The 18,769-nt window shown below is 38.1% G+C and overlaps 1 protein-coding gene across 1 annotated transcript in view; it reads right to left on the bottom strand.

The window, feature by feature from the left end:
* Positions 1 to 18,769, bottom strand: part of FREM2 (FRAS1 related extracellular matrix protein 2) — a 178,280-nt gene that overhangs the window by 86,458 nt on the left and 73,053 nt on the right. The window contains exons 3-4 of the mRNA XM_025364577.1: positions 10,451 to 10,597; positions 5,175 to 5,405 (exon numbers count right to left, since the gene is read on the bottom strand). Coding sequence (XP_025220362.1) covers positions 5,175 to 5,405; positions 10,451 to 10,597 — 378 coding nt within the window. The remainder of the gene's footprint in view (positions 1 to 5,174; positions 5,406 to 10,450; positions 10,598 to 18,769) is intronic.

Below are 18,769 nucleotides of genomic sequence, written 5' to 3'. Positions count from 1 at the left end.
TCCTTCTCTCTCAAGACTGGATACTCCATAGATACTCCTTCTATGGACTCTAGTTGTTCTTTTATGAGAGGACATAGCATTCTATATTGTTAATTGTAACAATCTAGGGGAATGCAATCACCTAATTATATGATTAACTTCAAGGGTTAGTATGCCTTCTTCTCTACTACCTAGATCCTAGCGGCATTCCTGGCATAGAGTAGATGTTTAATAAGCATTTGTCAAATATACAGATACATAATGCAGGGGCTGAATTGGTCTTAATTATTTTCTTAGAATGCTTAGTTTTATTCACCTATATAATAAATTCGAGGCTTAATATATAATAGAAAGAGAAAAGAGAAGAGCATAAGAAGGGAAGAAATTACTTTGTGGTTTTCATACACAAGATAAGTAAAACAATGTCACGGTGGTAAGTTCACTGATTAATTATGATTTGGGATATTACTTCTTTTCTAACCATGTAAAATGAAAGAAGACCATAACTCAGGGAAAAGAAGAGCTCTAGAAGGGGAAACAATATATATATTTGAATATATATTGTTTAGTTTTATTATTTTATATATATATATATATATTTTAAACACTGCCTCTGGCAGTTATTAGCTGGGTGACTTGGGGAAAGTAAATTCCTTGACCCTCAGAGATCTTTGTAAATTGATATATAAATCACAGAGTTATAAACATAAGGTTTAAATGAGATAAGTTTTCAAAGCTCTATTTCTCATCTTCCTCATCCAGAAAATGAGTTGTGTTTCATGAACTTTAAACCCTTCCCAGTTGGAACTTTCTATGTGCATATTAAAAGAAAGAAGAAGCTGTGTGTGGTGACTGATGCCTGTAATCTCAACATTTTGGGAGGCCAAGGAGGACCACTTGAGGCCAGGAATTCAAGACCAGCCTGGGCAGCATAGTAAGACTCCTGTCTCTGCAAAAAAACAACCAACTAAAAAAACAAAGAAACAAAACAAAACAAAGAAACACTTATCTGGGCATGGTGGTGTGTACCTCTATTACTAGGTGCTTGGAAGGCTGAGGTGGGAGCATTGCTTGAGCCCAGGAGTTTGGGGATGCAGCGAGCTATGATAGTTCCACTGCACTCAAGCCTAGGCGACAGAGTGAGATACTGTCTCGAAAAAAAGGGGGTGTGGGGAGACTGTAGAATCAATCTCAATGAGTGACTGAACTCACTCTTTACATGAGGGTCAGATCGCAGAGTCATGGTTCCCAACCAGAGAGCCATAGACACTTGGAGGCATGGGGGCGGGGGGTGGGGTATTACAGTACATCTATGAGGACACTGAGTATCAGACCAGGTTAAATAAATAAGCAAGCATATAACTGTAGTGATATTTTTTCAGTGATGTAGATGCTGGTGTATTAAATAAAATACATAGTCATTTAAAATCTTCACATATATAACAACTATATAATTTTAAAAATATATGGATAGACGGCATTGGAAGAGCATAATTATAAAATGTGAGAACCCAATACATAGATATGCGTTTGTGTGTGTGTTAAAAAGTTCTGGGCTGGGTGCGGTGGCTCATGTCTGTAATCCCAGCACTTTGGGAGGCCAAGGTGGGTGGATCATGTGAGGTCAGGAGTTCCAGACCAGACTGGCCAACATGGTGAAACCCCGTTTCTACTAAAAATACAAAAATTAGCCAGGCATGGTGGCAAGTGCCTGTAATCCAGGCTACTTGGGAGGATGAGACAGGAGAATCGCTTGAACCCCAGAGGTGGAGGTTGCAGTGAGCCCAGATCGCGCCATTGCACTCCAGCCTGGGCCACGAGAGTGAAACTCCATCAAAAAAAAAAACAAAACAAAACTTATTTTTGTCATATAATTTTGGAACTAATGCTCTAAAACTTGCCAAATATAAAATTGAAAGCCTCCAGCTAATAAGTGCCAGAGGCAGTATTTAAAATATATATATATATGAAAATATATAATAAAACTAAACAATATATATTCAAATATATATATTGTTTCCCCCTCTAGAGCTCTTCTTTCCCCTGAGTTTTGGTCTTCTGTCATTTTACATGGTTAGAAAAAGTAATTTCCCAAATCATAATTAATCAGTGAACTTATCACCATGACATTGTTTTACTTATCTTGTATATGAAAACAAGTAAAATGCCTAAAATGGTTCATATGTCTACAAGGGACTGAATGAGAGAACATATATAATGTGCTAAACACAGTCTCTATTGCATAGTAACTGCTCAATGGATTTCAGTCGTTACCATTATAAAGTATTGAGGAAAGCATAGACTTACATGTGTTTACATAAACTTGCTAATAAGTAAAACCAGTTCCCAGCCTAAAATAAAGCAGAGTTGGTTATTCCCTCTTCTAAATTTCACAATACTGTTCATACCTTGTTTTATCACATCACATTCTGCTGTGACAAGTTAAAGGGCTCTCTGTCCCATCCCCTGTGGTCTTTGACAGCAGAGATTCTATGCTATTATCTTTGCATTCCCAATATATAGTGCTGAACCCAGCACAAATATGAGCTGGACAAATTTTTAATGCATGAAAACAAAACATCATAACATGTCCTAGAATGAATATGCAGAGGGAGAGCTTGTAGGCATAATGGCTCCTGGGGCAGGTGAATTTATATGCAAAGAGCTGGAGAGACAGTACAAAAGGAAACAAAGTTTTTAAATGGTGGGGAAAGTGATCCTTTGTTAGGAAAAAATATTACTCAATTTCTTAAAATGAAATCTAACATTAGATTTATGATATTAGAAATAAGAATATTTGCATTCTGCTTTATGTTTTATAGAACTCTTTCATAGGAATGCTGTAACATGATAATTATTACTTTTTCAGATTTTGTGCATTAGGAAACTTTATTAAAAGCTATTTTATTTTAGGTCATACAACTAGAAATAGAGTTGGGAAGCAATTTCAGGTCTTACAGTTTCAAGACCCACGGTCTTCAACAAGGCACGGAGCATACCAAGCATTATGGAAGACTTGTCAGTTATCCAAGGATTATCATGACTTGAAATAAACAGGGCTGAATTTTATCTCCAAAATTCTGAAACAACTTAGATGATCAATAAATGAAATGAAATTATGGCAAAGTTTCATTTGGCATAGCCTACACTAAGAAAAGATTATATAAGTGGGGGGCTGTGTATGTGTTTTGTTTCGTTTTTAATATTCTACTGCTTAGATCTATCATGGGTGCTGAGCGTCACTCTGAGCTTATAAATAGGAAGGCAGAAACGAATTCAAGTGTCTTATTTCTTCAAGTAATATGGCAATTGTACTAGTTAGGAAATAAAATATCAAAAAATGGCTTCCAGTTTTAATTAATGAATCAGTTTATATGTATTAAAGCTGACCTGGGCTTGTTTAAAAGAGAAAAGCTTTATTTTTCAAGCATATATGCAAAGTTCAAGACCAAAAGAAAGTTTCATTATTTATCTCTGGATAATGGAGATAAAATTAAGTAAACACTAACTGTTCTTTAATGAAAATTACAAACATAATTGAACTTCATATTTAACTAAAGGCAGAGTTGTTAGTTAAACAAATGATGTCAGAGCTCCAGTTTTCTTATTCACTTTCTTTAATTACGCTTAGTCTTTTAACACAGGGATTTCCACACAGGTCTCTATTTCATGTACTCTGTAGATTGTATCTTTGCAAACCATTTAAGAGTTTTCTGATTGACAAAATAAAGTAGGCTGGAAGTTTAAAAGAAAGTCATGTCTGGCTGCTGACAGGATATTAACTTTAGATGTTTCTACAGGGTTTGTATAAATGCCAGCCCTCAAAAAGCTATTCAATCTTTTTTTTTCTTTTTAAAATTTTCTGACTAGATCAAGACAAGCCAGGACTGTAGAAGTATGACAGGGGGAAGAAAAAGGTCAAATTACACACAAAAGCATTAAGGTTCACTTTTACCAGCATCAGCCGAGGTGTGCATTGACAAGAAAATGTAATCTGACAGAAATTAACAGCAATGATTCAAAACACTGTGTTCACTACAAAATGGGGGTGGGTGGGGTGGGTATCATGCAACAAATGTGGAAACATATGGCCAAATAAAAATTTTTGGCTGGTAAATATATGAAGAAATCTTGAATAATTAAAAGTAATATGGGGAACACATTAATTCAAGAATGATCTCATACTCAAGCCGTTTGTTTCAAAGATACGTTAAGACATTTAAAGGACTCAAAAAAGTGATGAATTAATTTAAGAAAAATGACATGAGCAGTATTAAATGATAGAATTAAAATAACAGGAAGAACATGTTGGTAATTCTATGGATAGTTCATTTACTTGGAAAAATATAGCATCCCTGGCTGGGCACAGGGGCTCATACCTGTAATCCCAGTGCTTTGGGAAGCTGAGTTGGGAGGATGGCTTGAGGCCAGAAGTTTGACACCAGCCTGGGCAACATAGTAAGACCCTGTCTTTACAAACGATTATATATATACACACACACATATAATATATAAATAAAATTAAATATAAATATGTAAATAATTTATATATATAATAAAATATTTTCTGGTAATATGAAAATTGTACTAGCTGGAAAAAATATATATAATTATATTTATATACACATAAAATCTAGTAATATAATTTATATATAAATATATACTTTTTTTTTTTTTTTTTTTTGAGGCGGAGTCTTCACTCTGTCCCCCAGGCTGGAGTGCAGTGGCACCATCTCGGCTCACTGCAAGCTCCGCCTCCCGGGTTCGCGCCATTCTCCTGCCTCAGCCTCCCGAGTAGCTGGGACTACAGGCGCCGCCACCACGCCCGGCTAATTTTTTGTATTTTAGTAGAGACGGGGTTTCACCTTGTTAGCCAGGATGGTCTCGATCTCCTGACCTCGTGATCCGCCCGCCTCGGCCTCCCAAAGTGCAGGGATTACAGGCGTGAGCCACCGCGCCCGGCCAAATATATACTTATATATTATACATATTTTATGTATATATAGCATCTTTTATTACTTTTTAGTTTCCCTCTTCCTGTCAGCATATCTGAGAATAATGAATCATTAATCTAGAAGATTCTCTCTATGGAAATTTCTAACATTGAATTTAAAACTATAAGCTATACCCCTATAAGGTATTTTGTCATAGCAGCCCAACAACAACAACATAAACCAGTTGACAATGGCTCTTACCATCTCCCGGATCAATGATCTCGACAGTGGCGACTGTGGGGAATTCCAGGGCAGCCAGCACAGGCTCTGAGAGGACCACCTGAAAGGTTTCAGACTGCTCATGCTCCCCATCACTTAGGATCCTCACTCGCCATGTGGCCCTGGTCTGGCCTGGGTTGAACTGCACTTGTTTCTGTGCTTTGCCCTTGAAGTCTCTGTCTTTTTCTGCAGTCCCATCTCTTGTGCCAATACCTTTACAGAAACATAATATCATTTTCTTAGTTTCATTTTCCCTTGGATTATTAAGATTTTCCTTGTTAATTTTTTGCATGTCATTTTATCCTGAAAAGCAAAGTTGATCCTGCTTTGACCTCATGAAATGGAAAACTGGGAATGGGTCTGATGATGAAAGTGTTTCACTGCAGGTGTTGGGTAGTTTGTGATTCTGTTTTGCTTTTGCCTCAATTATGGTTTTGCTATATATGCTTTGAGCTACATTTGGATTAGAACTTCTTGTCAAACAAGACCAAGTAAATGTATATCCACATTGTACAATATCCTTACTCCTACAAGTTTATGCAATCTTAAAACTCTTCACATTTACTTTTGCATGTGTTGCTGGATATTATATAAAAAAAGAAAAGAAACATTCTTTAACTATAAAATATAAGCCAATAAGAAACTCCTCCATGAAAGAATTCTCTGACTCACAATCTAAGTCATAAATGGTCAAGTGGAATAATAAAAAGGGATAGTATTCTCTAAGCACTTAATAGAACTAGGGTCCTTTAAAAAATGTAATTCACTGTTTTTCAGCATGGTCACTGACAATTTTTTCTTTCTGGAACACCCCAGAATTCCATGAAATAAATAAACAGAATTGGAGAGCTAAATATATATGGTTATTATGAGCAGTATGCTTGGCTTACTCTGGTAGTTCATTCAAGGTCAATTTCAGTTAGCTGGGAAGGTTGAAGGATCTCTGGGTCTCTAACTACATCGCAAGATGATCTTCATTATTACCATGCCAGGTACTCAAACTATAGGGTACATTATCCAAAAGCAGTGAAAACATTTAATGTCATAGAAAAATTATAAAATGGCAATGGTACTTGGACTTCTGTATCCTTAAATACAGAACCAGAGCCTCTTAATGAGTCAAGTTAATACAATAATTTTCAAATATATTTCTCTAAACCTGGGCATTTTCAGAGAAGTTGGTAAGACAGACAGATATAAAAGAGGGAAAAATAAGGCTGGGCATGGTGACTCAGGATTGTCATCCCAACAGTTTGGAAGGGCGAGGTGGGTGGATTACTTGAGCCCAGGAGTTCCAGACCATCCTGGGAAACATGGTGAAACCCCATCTCTACAAAAAAGACAAAAATTAGCTGGGTGTGGTGGCACATGCCTGTAGTCCTCGCTACTGGGGAGGCTGAGGTGGAAGGATCACCTGAGCCCTAGGAGGTCAAGACTGTAGTGAGTTGTGATTATGCCACTGTGCTCCAGCCTGGGTGAGTGAGACCCTGCTTCAAAAATTAAAAATACATGAATACATAAATAAATAAACAAAAGAGGAAAAAATAAAGTCTTGTGACCTAGGTTTTTTAATCTTGAAAATAAGTTATTTGGAAAATTTTGCATTTAATCAAAAATTATATTTTTAAAAACAATTCATTTTGTTTTTCAAACTAGAAATGAAACTGGACTAAATAAGATCCATTCAACCACAAGTATTCATTGAGTTCTTATTCCATGCCAGCCTCTGTTCTGTGTGCTGGGGCTGTATCAGAGAACAAAACAGACAGAAACTCTTGCCTTCATAATGCTTATATAAGAGTCATTTGAATAGGTATCTATATATAGGAATATATCAGTGACTGCTGTTTTAATCTTAAAATGAAGATGAAAACAAAGATTTTATTAAAAATATTTCTGTCTTGCAGATCTCAGAAAAATAACTGACATAAATATTGCATCATATTTTTCTTTTACAGTAGCAGGTAAAATACAATTTATGTAATGGCAAGAGAAAACAAGGGCACAGAACCAGGAATTGCAGGGCTGCGTATCTTGCTGAATGCTGTAGACTTCCTGATAGCTCTCTGGTTCCTCGTGCACGCAGAGTTGGTTGTCAACACCTCTTGGATCCACTACAATTCACTGCCAAGATGCTGATGAAAGGAATCATTCTCTCTGAGGTTCCCAAACACATGCTGCTCACTGACCCATCTATCCCCAGTGGCATGACCAGCAAAAATCTGTTAGTCTGCCTCTGATAGCTACTGCTCACTTTTCTGTTTTGTTTTCTTTCATCAGCAATGCATTATTATTTTTTTTTTTGAGTTTCAAAAGGGAGTTAAAAACAAAAATTGAGTAAGTATGATACAAGGAATGTCTGCTAGTTCCAGCTAGTCCTCCTTCCTACATGATAGTCAAGCCATCTAATATTAAATGAGTTGCAATACCATCTGATATTAAATGAGTTACAATACCATATCCCAATTGTTGCTGCTAAAAACACCTATATTTTTTTTACTTTTGTTATTAAATGAAACTGCAATTGGATCTTTTCCTCTGACATAGAAAAATAACAAAGTGGTTAAACAGGGTATTTGTGGAATGAGAGAATAGATTTTATTTCCCATCCCGGCCACAAAACAGTTGTGGGATTGCAGGCAAGTTATTAACTTATCTTAGTGAAGGATTTATGAAGCACTATGGTGCAGTGGTTAAGAACATGGGCCTTTTGCCAAGTCTCAGCTCTGCCCCTTACTAGTTGGCTAACTTTGGACATATTACAGCCCCTCTATTTTCTCATCTCATGGTACTCTTCTCATGGAGTTGACCTAGGTAGGGTATTGGGAAGTAGGCCCAGCAAATAACCCAGTAAACATTAGCTATCATTGTTTCTTCATAGTTCACTACCTAACAAAGTCCCTGGTATATAATAAGTACTCAGTAAAACATTTGTTGAGTCAGGGAATAAAGAATTGATACAGGGTGTAAAAGAGATAGATAAAGTGCTTAAGGTACGTATGAAGTACCTTGCCTTTAATAAATACTCAATAACTGGTAGCAATAAGAGCTTTGAAATGCAAATACTAATGTGGAATATAAATATACATTTAGTTTATTAGTGATTTTAGTGGTTATAAAATGAATAATAATCTTTGAGAATATACATCTACAAATTTCCTGTAATTCATGATTTCTTAGCTGTACTCAAGTGATACTCTGTCTTTTGCTATAATGCAATCGATGTCATTCTAAACGTCCATAAATAAAAGTAGAGGTTGTATGGGAACAGTTACAAGCAATGTATTCACTGTAGAACTTGTATGAGGCTACCCTTCATTTTAATCTGATTTCCACCCCAGGTCCTAGCATGAATTCTGTTACCATCTTCAGTGACTGAGGATATGGGCCACACACAGAAGGCTTCCCAACTTTCTGTCATCCAGGTCACTAAGTAACCATGTGAAGTGAACCAAGTAAAGCCTATGAGCCTTTGTAGAACTGCTGGTATTCCCACATTCGTAGAAAATAATAGTTCATTGAAAAAAATACAACAAAAAGAGCTCTTGTTTGACATTTTAGCATCCAGCTTAAGAAAAAAGAGGCAGTGGAGAAAAAAAAATGCAAAAAATAATTGTTTTTTGAAATCTTTTTCTATTGTTAACTTTCTCAGTGCTATCCAGGGGCCTGTTGTGAGTGAAAAATTAAATAAACTCACCAGGAGTGGGAACTCAGGTAAAAAATAGATAAACCTATTCTTAATAATTGGTAAGGTGCTCTGCTTTTTAGTTATGATTTTCTCTATGATTTATTTGCTATATGTTCAGGTACAAAGCAGAGTTAAGACCAACTGGTTCCTGATGATAAGACAGGATGTGTACATGTGCGCGGACAATGTGTCCCTAAACGAGAGAGCACTGAGAGCACTCAGAATATCCTAGGCTAAATACAAAGCATGAGAAGCCAGCCAGGTGGAGGCTCATGCCTAAGATGGAAGCAGAGGCTGAGGGTGAGGCTGTGGGGAGACCAGCTCCCCCTGCAGCCAGAGCAACCTCAAAGACAGGGAAAGTGTCTTGTGAAAACTCGGTCTTCTAAAGTTAAGAGGAAAAAAAAAAAAGAATTTTTAAAGTGAGGGATAATTAATATTCAGATTCAAAACATGTCAGGGGAAATCAAAAAGAGTGGTGGGGTGTTGGCTGCAGCAAAAGTACAGCAGGGTTGTGGGTGTTGGGGAGGGATGTTGGGGGTGGCAGGATGTGTATTTCTGTGCATAGAGGTCTACTGTTTAAGGCTCTTTAAGTTCATGGACCCGGTAAAATTTCAAGATAGTCATTTGGAGACAAGTATAGGTTTACTAACTTTTTACTTTGCCAACATTTTCCTAGATTCCTACCTTAGTTGATAATCTCACTCATTGAAATCTTCTTTTTTTTTTTTTTTTTTTGAGACCGAGTCTGGCTCTGTCGCCCAGGCTGGAGCACTGCCAGCTCCGCCTCCCGGGTTTAGGCCATTCTCCTGCCTCAGCCTCCCGAGAATCTGGGACTACAGGCGCCCGTCACCACGCCCCGCTAGTTTTTTGTATTTTTTTTTTTTTAGTAGAGACGGGGTTTCACCGTGTTGGCCAGGAGAAATCTTTTTTTATCCCATGCAAATTCCATTGGCCTAGATGTCTATAAAATATATGGTACCAAAACCAATATGATTGCTTCAGGTGCTGCCATTTTTATCAACATATTAAATATTTTATGCCAACCATATTGCTGCTTAAAAGTACCAATATACTGCCAACTTTATTTTATGCTTCTATGAAAATCAAATGTGAACTTGGAGTTGAAAAAAGGTTTCATTCGTTTGCTTTTGACTCTCAGTTTTATTTAAACGAAGTAAAGCAGAGGAAAATGATTAGTATTTAACAATTTACTGATGGTTACAAAGAGAGAACACGACACTCATGTTTCAGAAGACTTTTATCTTATGGGTAAATTACAGATTTGCCTAAGCTTATTCTAAGATCCAGTGACGTTTATTTTTATTTCATAACTTATTGTTCCTGCCGATTTTTATATCAGAAAAAGATCACATGTATATAGAAGGGTTGAAGAGATAAGTACCTTGACACAAACCTGTTGCTTGTTTGTTTAGCAGTTAGATAACTTTTAAATCTTTAAGCTTGAAAACTAGATCAGTGAACTAAACTGATATTTTAATCACTGTAGAAGAATTATAAACGTTTGCTAGAAAAATAAAATTTTGAGACAGAAACCAAAAATTAAACTTACTTATAAAAGAAGTTTCTCCCAAGTAGCCTCTACGTTTAAGAACAACATCTAGAAATTTGGAGTCCTCATTGATCAGGTAATATTCCTTTTCAAAGGAGATCCATGCCCAATTCAGACGAAAATGCTGGTTGGTTACCTTGTTTCCACCTTGAAAATAAAAAATTAAAGCCATAAATTAGTGCTTTCTTGAATGAGTGATCTTAAAAATTCCACAGATTAATGAAGCAACATTAACAATCAATACAGCTACTTAGTTTGATGCACAACCCTGGAATATGTACCTGGAAATACAGCTTACAGTCTAGGGACTGTTACACATAAATTCTATCGCTGACATAATTCTTCACAAATTCCTTGCTGTTTTAGGAGGGGAAGTAGGTAACGGGTAGGAAGTGCACAACTACCAGAGGCTATTCAGTTTAATCCTAAAACTAAACATCCAACTTGCAGGATAACTCACTTCCCACAAGGTGCCGCTGGAGAGCAAGTTTTCTAATCAGAGGGCTGCAAGGCTCCTTTGTGATGTTCTAAAAAAACACACACTTCACAAATACCTTTTTCTGGTTCACGGAGCAATTGGGTGGAAGGTTTTAATTATAACCACCTAAGGAAAAACAAATATCCCTTCTCCGCCTCCCTTCCCCGCTATATTCCACTCCATTCCTTAGAGCAAACAGACAGTGCTTTTCATTGATTGCCATTCCACTCTGAAGATAAGGTTTTCCCCTCCCATCTTCCCACCAAAATGGAGCTGGCTGCCTATCAGGAGAAAATAAACCTTGTGTGTGATCTCTCTAATGTGAAAGCGACTATGTTGGCTAAATGAAAGGAAAAATGGTTATCAGCTGATCGATCACTCTGCACGCATCCCTCTACTTCTTTTGATCTACACCAATTATTTCAGAGTAAGGTGAGGTTTACAAACAAAGGCATCAGTAATACCTTTTAAGTCTTTCTGAAAGTGGCTGTGGAAAAAAAAAAAAAAAAGCCCAAGTAACAAACACAGCTAGAGGCACAATTTTCATTCTAGTTTCTTCTCTTTGCAGTTCACAAAGAGCTTCACTACAGAAAAGGAAATGAAAGAGGAAAATCTCAAAACTTTAATAGATGCCAAAAAAAATCTACACAAGGGAAAACGTTGAATGAGTGAAGACATGGAAATATGTACATCTTTGCTCGAACTTTTAAAAAATAAAAACTGCAGCTACTTTCAGCTATCAACGTAACGTGTACTAAAGATTAAAGAGAATACCCCGTACAACTGAGATTATGTAGGGAAATTGTTTCTTGTTTACTGTTGTTTGACTTTCAAATTAGCACAAGCCTTTTGGACAGCTATGTGCCAATGTGTGCAAGGGGCAAAAGATGGTTATATCATTCAATCTTGTAGGTCCTTCTGTGGGATTTTTGCTTTAAAAGAAGCAGAAATGTATTTGCAAGGAACTAGTCATTGCAATATTTTCTATAATAACCCCAAACCTTAAAAACCATCTTATAGTATATCAAATCAATAAAATGTTATTCAACTCTTAAACAATAAATATTATTGGAACACCAAAAACACTTAAAAACACCACAACAAATTGTACTGATGCTGTGATCGTAGCTTTGTAAAATGAGGCATGACACAGGTGTAGCTGCTTGGTGTTTTAAATGATGGGATTATGGACTTTCCTATTTTTAGTTAATTTATCAACTATAAAATATAAAGAGATTGGGGCCGGGCATGGTGGCTCACGCCTGTAATCCCAGCACTTTGGGAGGCTGAGGTGGGTAGATCACCTGAGGTAGAGAGTTCGAGACCAGCCTGACCAACATGGAGAAACCCCGTCTCTACTAAAAATGCGAAACTAGCCAGGCATGGTGGTGCATGCCTGTAATCCCAGCTGCTTGGGAGGCTGAGGCAGGAGAATCGCTTGTACCCGGGAGGCGGAGGTTGGGTGAACCGAGATCTCACTATTGCGCTCTAGCCTGGGCAACAAGAGTGAAACTCTGTCTCAAAAAAAAAAAAAAAAAAGACTAGAGAGCCGGAATTTTGTGTAAGTTTGTCAGTTTAACAAGGCAACTCATTCCACATTTTGCCCTGATGAAAATTACTACGCCTAACGTCTGCCGCACCCTGAGTGCTGTTCTGGAGAGGAGAGGCCATGGGCTAGGAGGGTCCTCAGAACTGGAGTCCAAGGCCCACCCACATCACTTCTAGCTGCAGTCTGACTCTGACCAAGTTACTTCTCTAGATCTCTCTGTTTTCTTTTCTGGAGAGTCAAGTGAGGGTGATGCTAATTAGCACCTGTGATTTCTTCGACGATTGGCTCAGATAACCCATATACACACACAGTACTCTGAGGTCAATAGTATCATTCAACAAATGCAAGCTCACTCTGCCCTGCCACACCACGCATGCCCAAGCCCACCCTGCAGGCCCACTGCTGGACTACTATTCGTCTGCCTGACACCCACCTGTGCTCATTTCTCTTTTGCCCCGCGTCTTGCCTACAGTTTTGCCCATATCAAGTGGACTTTTCTGTTTGTTTTTTTTTGAGACGGAGTCTTGCTCTGTCGCCCAGGCTGGAGTGCAGTGGCCGGATCTCAGCTCACTGCAAGCTCCGCCTCCCAGGTTCACGCCATTCTCCTGCCTCAGCCTCCCGAGTAGCTGGGACTACAGGCGCCCGCCACCTCGCCCGGCTAGTTTTTGTATTTTTTAGTAGAGACGGAGTTTCACCGTGTTCGCCAGGATGGTCTCGATCTCCTGACCTCGTGATCTGCCCACCTAAGCCTCCCAAAGTGCTGGGATTACAGGCTTGAGCCACCGCGACCGGCCCAAGTGGACTTTGCAGATTTCCAGGTTCATCCTGACCTACCCTGATTGTTCCCCTTGCGCTCTAATCTGCCCATTTGGAGATCAAGCCAAGATTCTTGCAGCTCCTGGGATGTGCCACCCTCACTCTTTCCCTCACCCCTGTCCTCTTGCCTAACATGAGGACTGGTATTCTTCCTTGGCTGACACTTCCCACTCCTTATCGCTGCTCTATCCCCCTCCTGTGTGAAGCAGCTGCAGCTGCTCCAGCCCTCTCATCTCTTTGTGATTCTGCAGCTGTTCTCTTATTGATTACTCTGTATAGTTGTGCACTTTAGTGGGTATCCTTTCATATTTAATTGTATGAGTTTACTAATTGTACTAAATTGCACTAATTTACATCAGGAATTGAGAGTACCCATTCTTTCGTTGTTGCCAATACTTGTTCTCATTGTTTTTAAAAATATTTTTAAGAATTATTGTGCTTATGTTCCATTACTTGGAACATCATCTAGAAAGTAATAGAAAAGATAGAATAATATGCAATTGACTAAATTAGTACATAAACCAGCTCTGATTTCAAAACAAATTATTAGATGAAAACACCTTTATGCCACACTCCTGTCCACTTTAAATTGCGGTCCCAGCAAGACTAGGTTTCATTCCAAACTTCTTGTCATGCTCTCCCAAGCCTTTTCTTGTCCATTCTAACACCCATGTCTTCACATCCCATCACTTCCCCCTAAAGAGAAATATCCAGCGTCTCACATCCAACCTCTCACTCTTTTCTGGACAAAGGTGGCTGTTTTTGTATGTGCTATGTCTTCTGCTCAGGACATCCTCAGTTTTCCTACTCTTCCTGGGAATCCCTATTCCTCTACATTTTAACAATTCTTAGCTAATTTTAAGATTTGATTCTAACCCTTTCCTGAGATATTCCAGAAAATACCAATTCTCTTCTAAATATGGCACATTTTAAGAGTATCGAGTCACTGAGGGCTTCTCTCTTCAGTTTTTATAAAACAGCAAGCCTAATGCAAACTCCAGCACTCTCTACCCCTTTATTGTGATTAATTTTTCTCTACAGTACTTTCCAAAATCTTATATCCTATATATATTTACTTTCTTTTTTTTTTTTTTTTTGGTTATTTGCTGTGTTCTCCCACTGCAACACGTGATCCAGGAGGTCAGGTAGCTCATTTTACTTATTGTTAGAAAAATGCCTATTGCATCAATTAGAAACTCTAATGTCTGGGTTGAAAGTTCTGTGGTCCTTCATTTATTGAGCAATATAAATTTTCTATGTAAATGTAACATATCTCTTTCATTATTGAATCTTTTTATTTAAAAAACAGTAATTGGTTTAATGACACCCTTTCTAAAATGTTGCATATTTCTTGAAAGACTTTAAGTGATACATAAATGTGAATTATTGGAATTTGTGTTTCTCTAAATGACACTTTCAGGGATTATTGATGACTAATGGGCTATTTAACCCTTCCATTCCCTTTGTGGATGGTTTTAGAGATACCTAATTTCGTCTCTACTTAAACATCTGTAAAAATTATTTCCAGGTTTGTGCCTATGTTCTGAAAGGACAAAGGTGCCAGGTTGCTGGTTAATCAGAGGTTTTGAATGACACATAGCTGAACAGTTTGCTAGTATTTCATATGTACAACCACCACCTTGAGATTTTATTTCAAAATACAACGCAGAAAAAATAAAAAGAAGCTTTGATTTGTAAGAAAGGGAGATGGTCCAAAGTAACTATTATAGAAAATTTAGAATTCCCACTAAAACTGGGACTTTAAACCAGAGCATATAAATAGATATTTAACTAGAAAATATGAAGTCTATAAAGCCTAACCCTGAATGGAATGAAATACTACATAACTCTTCTGAACCTTACACATGTGAATCAGATTTGGTTTCAGAATTCATAAAAGTTTAGGTACTCACTTCTTATGCAGGAGGGATATAGAGATTCGAGGAACCCAGCTGTAACTTATTGTAACTCCCTTTACTAAAACTGTGACCTTGTATAATTGAACTCTGTATTTTATTGAAAGAATAGAAACATACTTTATTGACTAATTTGTTACGTATCACGTAAACTCCTCTAAAACCTCAATTAATGGAAATAATAAATGTTGACGCTTAAACAAAAGCTACAGCTTACTGAATGTGAAATTATAGATGAAGTTAAATAATGTTAAAAACTGACAAATTTTTACTTAAACAAAATTCGTTGCCTTTCTAAAATAGATTCTGTCATTTATGATGCACAAGGAGCTAGTCTCAGCACCTCATTTGAAAAAAATTAAAGTCCATGACTCATGTCATAAATCCACACAACAAGTGCCTGACAGCTGATAACCACACTCCCAAATGCCCTGTCTTCAAATCCTGACACCAAAGCCATTAAGGTTTTGATGAAAAGACCTCTTTTGAACTTACCCAGCTGGTCTTCAGATTTCTTCATTTTCTTCAATTCCAACTCAGTAGTTTTTCTTTTTTTTAGAATAACAAAGAATACCAAACTCCAATTAGCCCTCCCTAAAAGCTCAGGGCTGCCTGATCTCTCTAAAGACAAAGCATTTCATCTTCAATAATATGAAACTAGTGCCACAATTTTGACTTGTATTTGATAAAGGGGACATGTCCATTTAGCTTTGACAACAAATTTCTTCTTGGAGAATCGTTACAAATAGAAAATATTGTTGGTAATTTCTAGCTTGGTAAAATCTCATTTGCCCAGAATAAAGCTCAGCTCAAAGCTGAACTGAAAATCAACTATATAGAAATTTTTAAAAGCTGGATGTAGTCCTTTAAATCAGCAATAGATATAGATATTTATATGAGAAAAGGTTAAGATAATACTACTATTACCTACTTTACTGGGGAAATTAGATCATTTGATTTTCGTTATTGTTTTAGAGACACGGTCTCATTCTGCTGACCAGGCTCGGGGGCAGTGATGCTATCACAGCTCTCTGCAGCCTCAAACTCCTGGGCTCAAGTGATCCTCCTACCTCAGGCCCCTGGGTAGTTGGGACTATAGGTGCAAGCCACTGCACTGGGAAGATAATTTGATTTTTAAGCAGATTTTTAAGAAGTCTTGTTCTCTTAGACAGTAAGGACAGTGATTAGCAACCACGCAGCTACCATCCGAATCAATGCTAGTAATTATGGTGCAAATCTAAAATCAAAGTTAAAATAAGGGATTAATTTCATTGCCATTTCTGTGATAGGATGATCTTCTCCTGAACTTTGCATTGCCTTAGAATCTTCCACAGGGGAATCTCCCTGAGCTTGTGGAATCCTGTTCTCTGGCCCCTAAAGTCAGACTGACTTCACTCTTTGTTGAAAACCACCTGGTGCACAGCTGAAGCCGACTTGGCTCTTACCCTGCCCCCAGGGGCTGGCATTCAACTGCAGGAGATGGCACAGGCACCTAGATAATGTGCACAAACTAGAGCCTGGCAAATGCTGTGAGAGGCACTGATAATGAGCTGTGGGAGTTCACAAGAGTGAGGGATTACTGTAGCCCGTGGGGATCAAAGACAAATTCATGGAAGAGATAGTGTTTAAATGGGGGCTTAAGTACAGGGTGGTATTTAGACATTTAGAGAGATGGAGGGGAAGGCGTTCCTGGAAGATTAGGTATAAGAAGAGAGATAAGAAATCCGGTGGAAAAAAAAGGAACTTCAAAGAATTCAATGTGGTAGGCACTCAGGGCATTTACTCAATATTTATTTCCTTCTCCTCCTATTTAAGAGATTGGATATTAGAGACAAAGAAGGCGAGGTCAAGATACATCTGCAGCCCGCCCTGGATCATCCAGAGGTGACTCAGGCACTGAGGGATGACAAGCTTTAGACTATTTAATAATTTCAATATTGATTAGTCCAATAGTAAGGTATTCAAGAATTGCTGCTTATGATAATTGTTATATCGTTTTCTCCCTTCATTCTGAACACTCCCTCCTCACCATTTCCATTGCCTAACACATTCTGAAAATGAGGCAGCACAGCACAGCGGTCAGATCCACAAAGAAATACGGAGATTTGGTAGAGAAATGTAGAGAAAGAGGAATGGGGCCAGGTGTGGTGGCTGGCACTTGTAACCCCAGCACCTTGGGAGGCCTAGGAAGGCAGATCACCTGAGGTCGGGAGTTTGAGAGCCTGAACAGCATGGTGAAACCCTGTCTCTACTAAAAATACAAAAGTTAGCCGGGCTTGGTGGCAGGTGTGTAATCCCAGCTACTCAAGAAGTTGAGACAGGAGAATTGCTTGAACTTGGGAGGTGGAGGTTGCAGTGAGCCAAGATCACGCCACTGCAATCCAGATTGGGCAACAGAGCAAGACACCATCTCAAAAAAAAAAAAAAAAAAAAAAAAAAAGAAGAGTGGCATGACAAAGACCCAGGAGGTAGAGGGAGACAGGCACAGCACCACGACACATGTTGGTTTCCTTTGGACACACACGGCTTGTAGCGATCTTTTGGGCCATTTTTAGGATAGGCATGTACAAACACAAAAGAATAAATGGAGCTATGATATCTTAGAAACTGTCACACAAACTACACTGAATTGAGATCAAGTATGGATTATTTCATACTCTACTCAATATTCTTCTGTAGACAGATAAGAAATGGCCAGACTATATGGAGGTGGAGATGGATGCTGACAAATATATCAATGTTCACCTTACAAGCCAACAATATCACAATCCACATTATTATGTGTAATTTTGTTTCCTGAGGACATGATATGGTTACATATATACCCACCCCAGGTATATAATGTGGGTATATAATGGGTATTTGCACACAAGTTTCCAAAGACTGAAATTCCTATTCATCCACTATGCAAAAGACTAATATATGGTTGATTTTCATTATTCCTGGACTCCATATTTACAAATTGCTCCACTCATGAAAATTTGTGCTAGCCCCCAAATTAATACATGTGGTACTTTTGTGATCATTCTCAGACACGTGCAGAGGGGCATCAAAAAATTCTAATCACCTGACACTTTGTGCTTTCTTGTTTCAGCTCTCATGCTGTAAAGAAGTATCCTTTTCACGGTTTTTTTTTTAGTGCCACATTTTCTATATTTTTGTGCTTTTCATTGGTGATTTTGCTATTTTAAAAAATGGTCCCCAACTGGTCAGGCACAGTGGCTCATGCCGGTAATCCCAGCACTTTGGGAGGCTGAGGCAGGTGGATCACCAGAGGTCAGGAGTTTGAGACCAGCCTGGCCAACATGGTGAAACCCTGTCCCTACTAAAAATATACACACACAAAAAAATTAGCCAGGCATGGTGGCACATGCCTGTTGTCCCAGCTACTTGGGAGGTGGAGACACGAGAATCGCTTGAACCTGGGAGGTGGAGGTTGCAGTGATCCAAGATCATGCCACTGCACTCTATCCTGGTCGAGAGAGTGATACTCTGTCTTAAAAAAAAAAAAAAAAAGGCCCACAACCATAGTGCTTTTTTTTTTTTTTTTTTTTTTTTTT

This window comes from Theropithecus gelada, chromosome 17 (genome assembly GCF_003255815.1).
Source record: "Theropithecus gelada isolate Dixy chromosome 17, Tgel_1.0, whole genome shotgun sequence".
NCBI lineage: Eukaryota > Metazoa > Chordata > Mammalia > Primates > Cercopithecidae > Theropithecus > Theropithecus gelada.
This window is presented reverse-complemented; position numbering and strand designations above follow the sequence as displayed.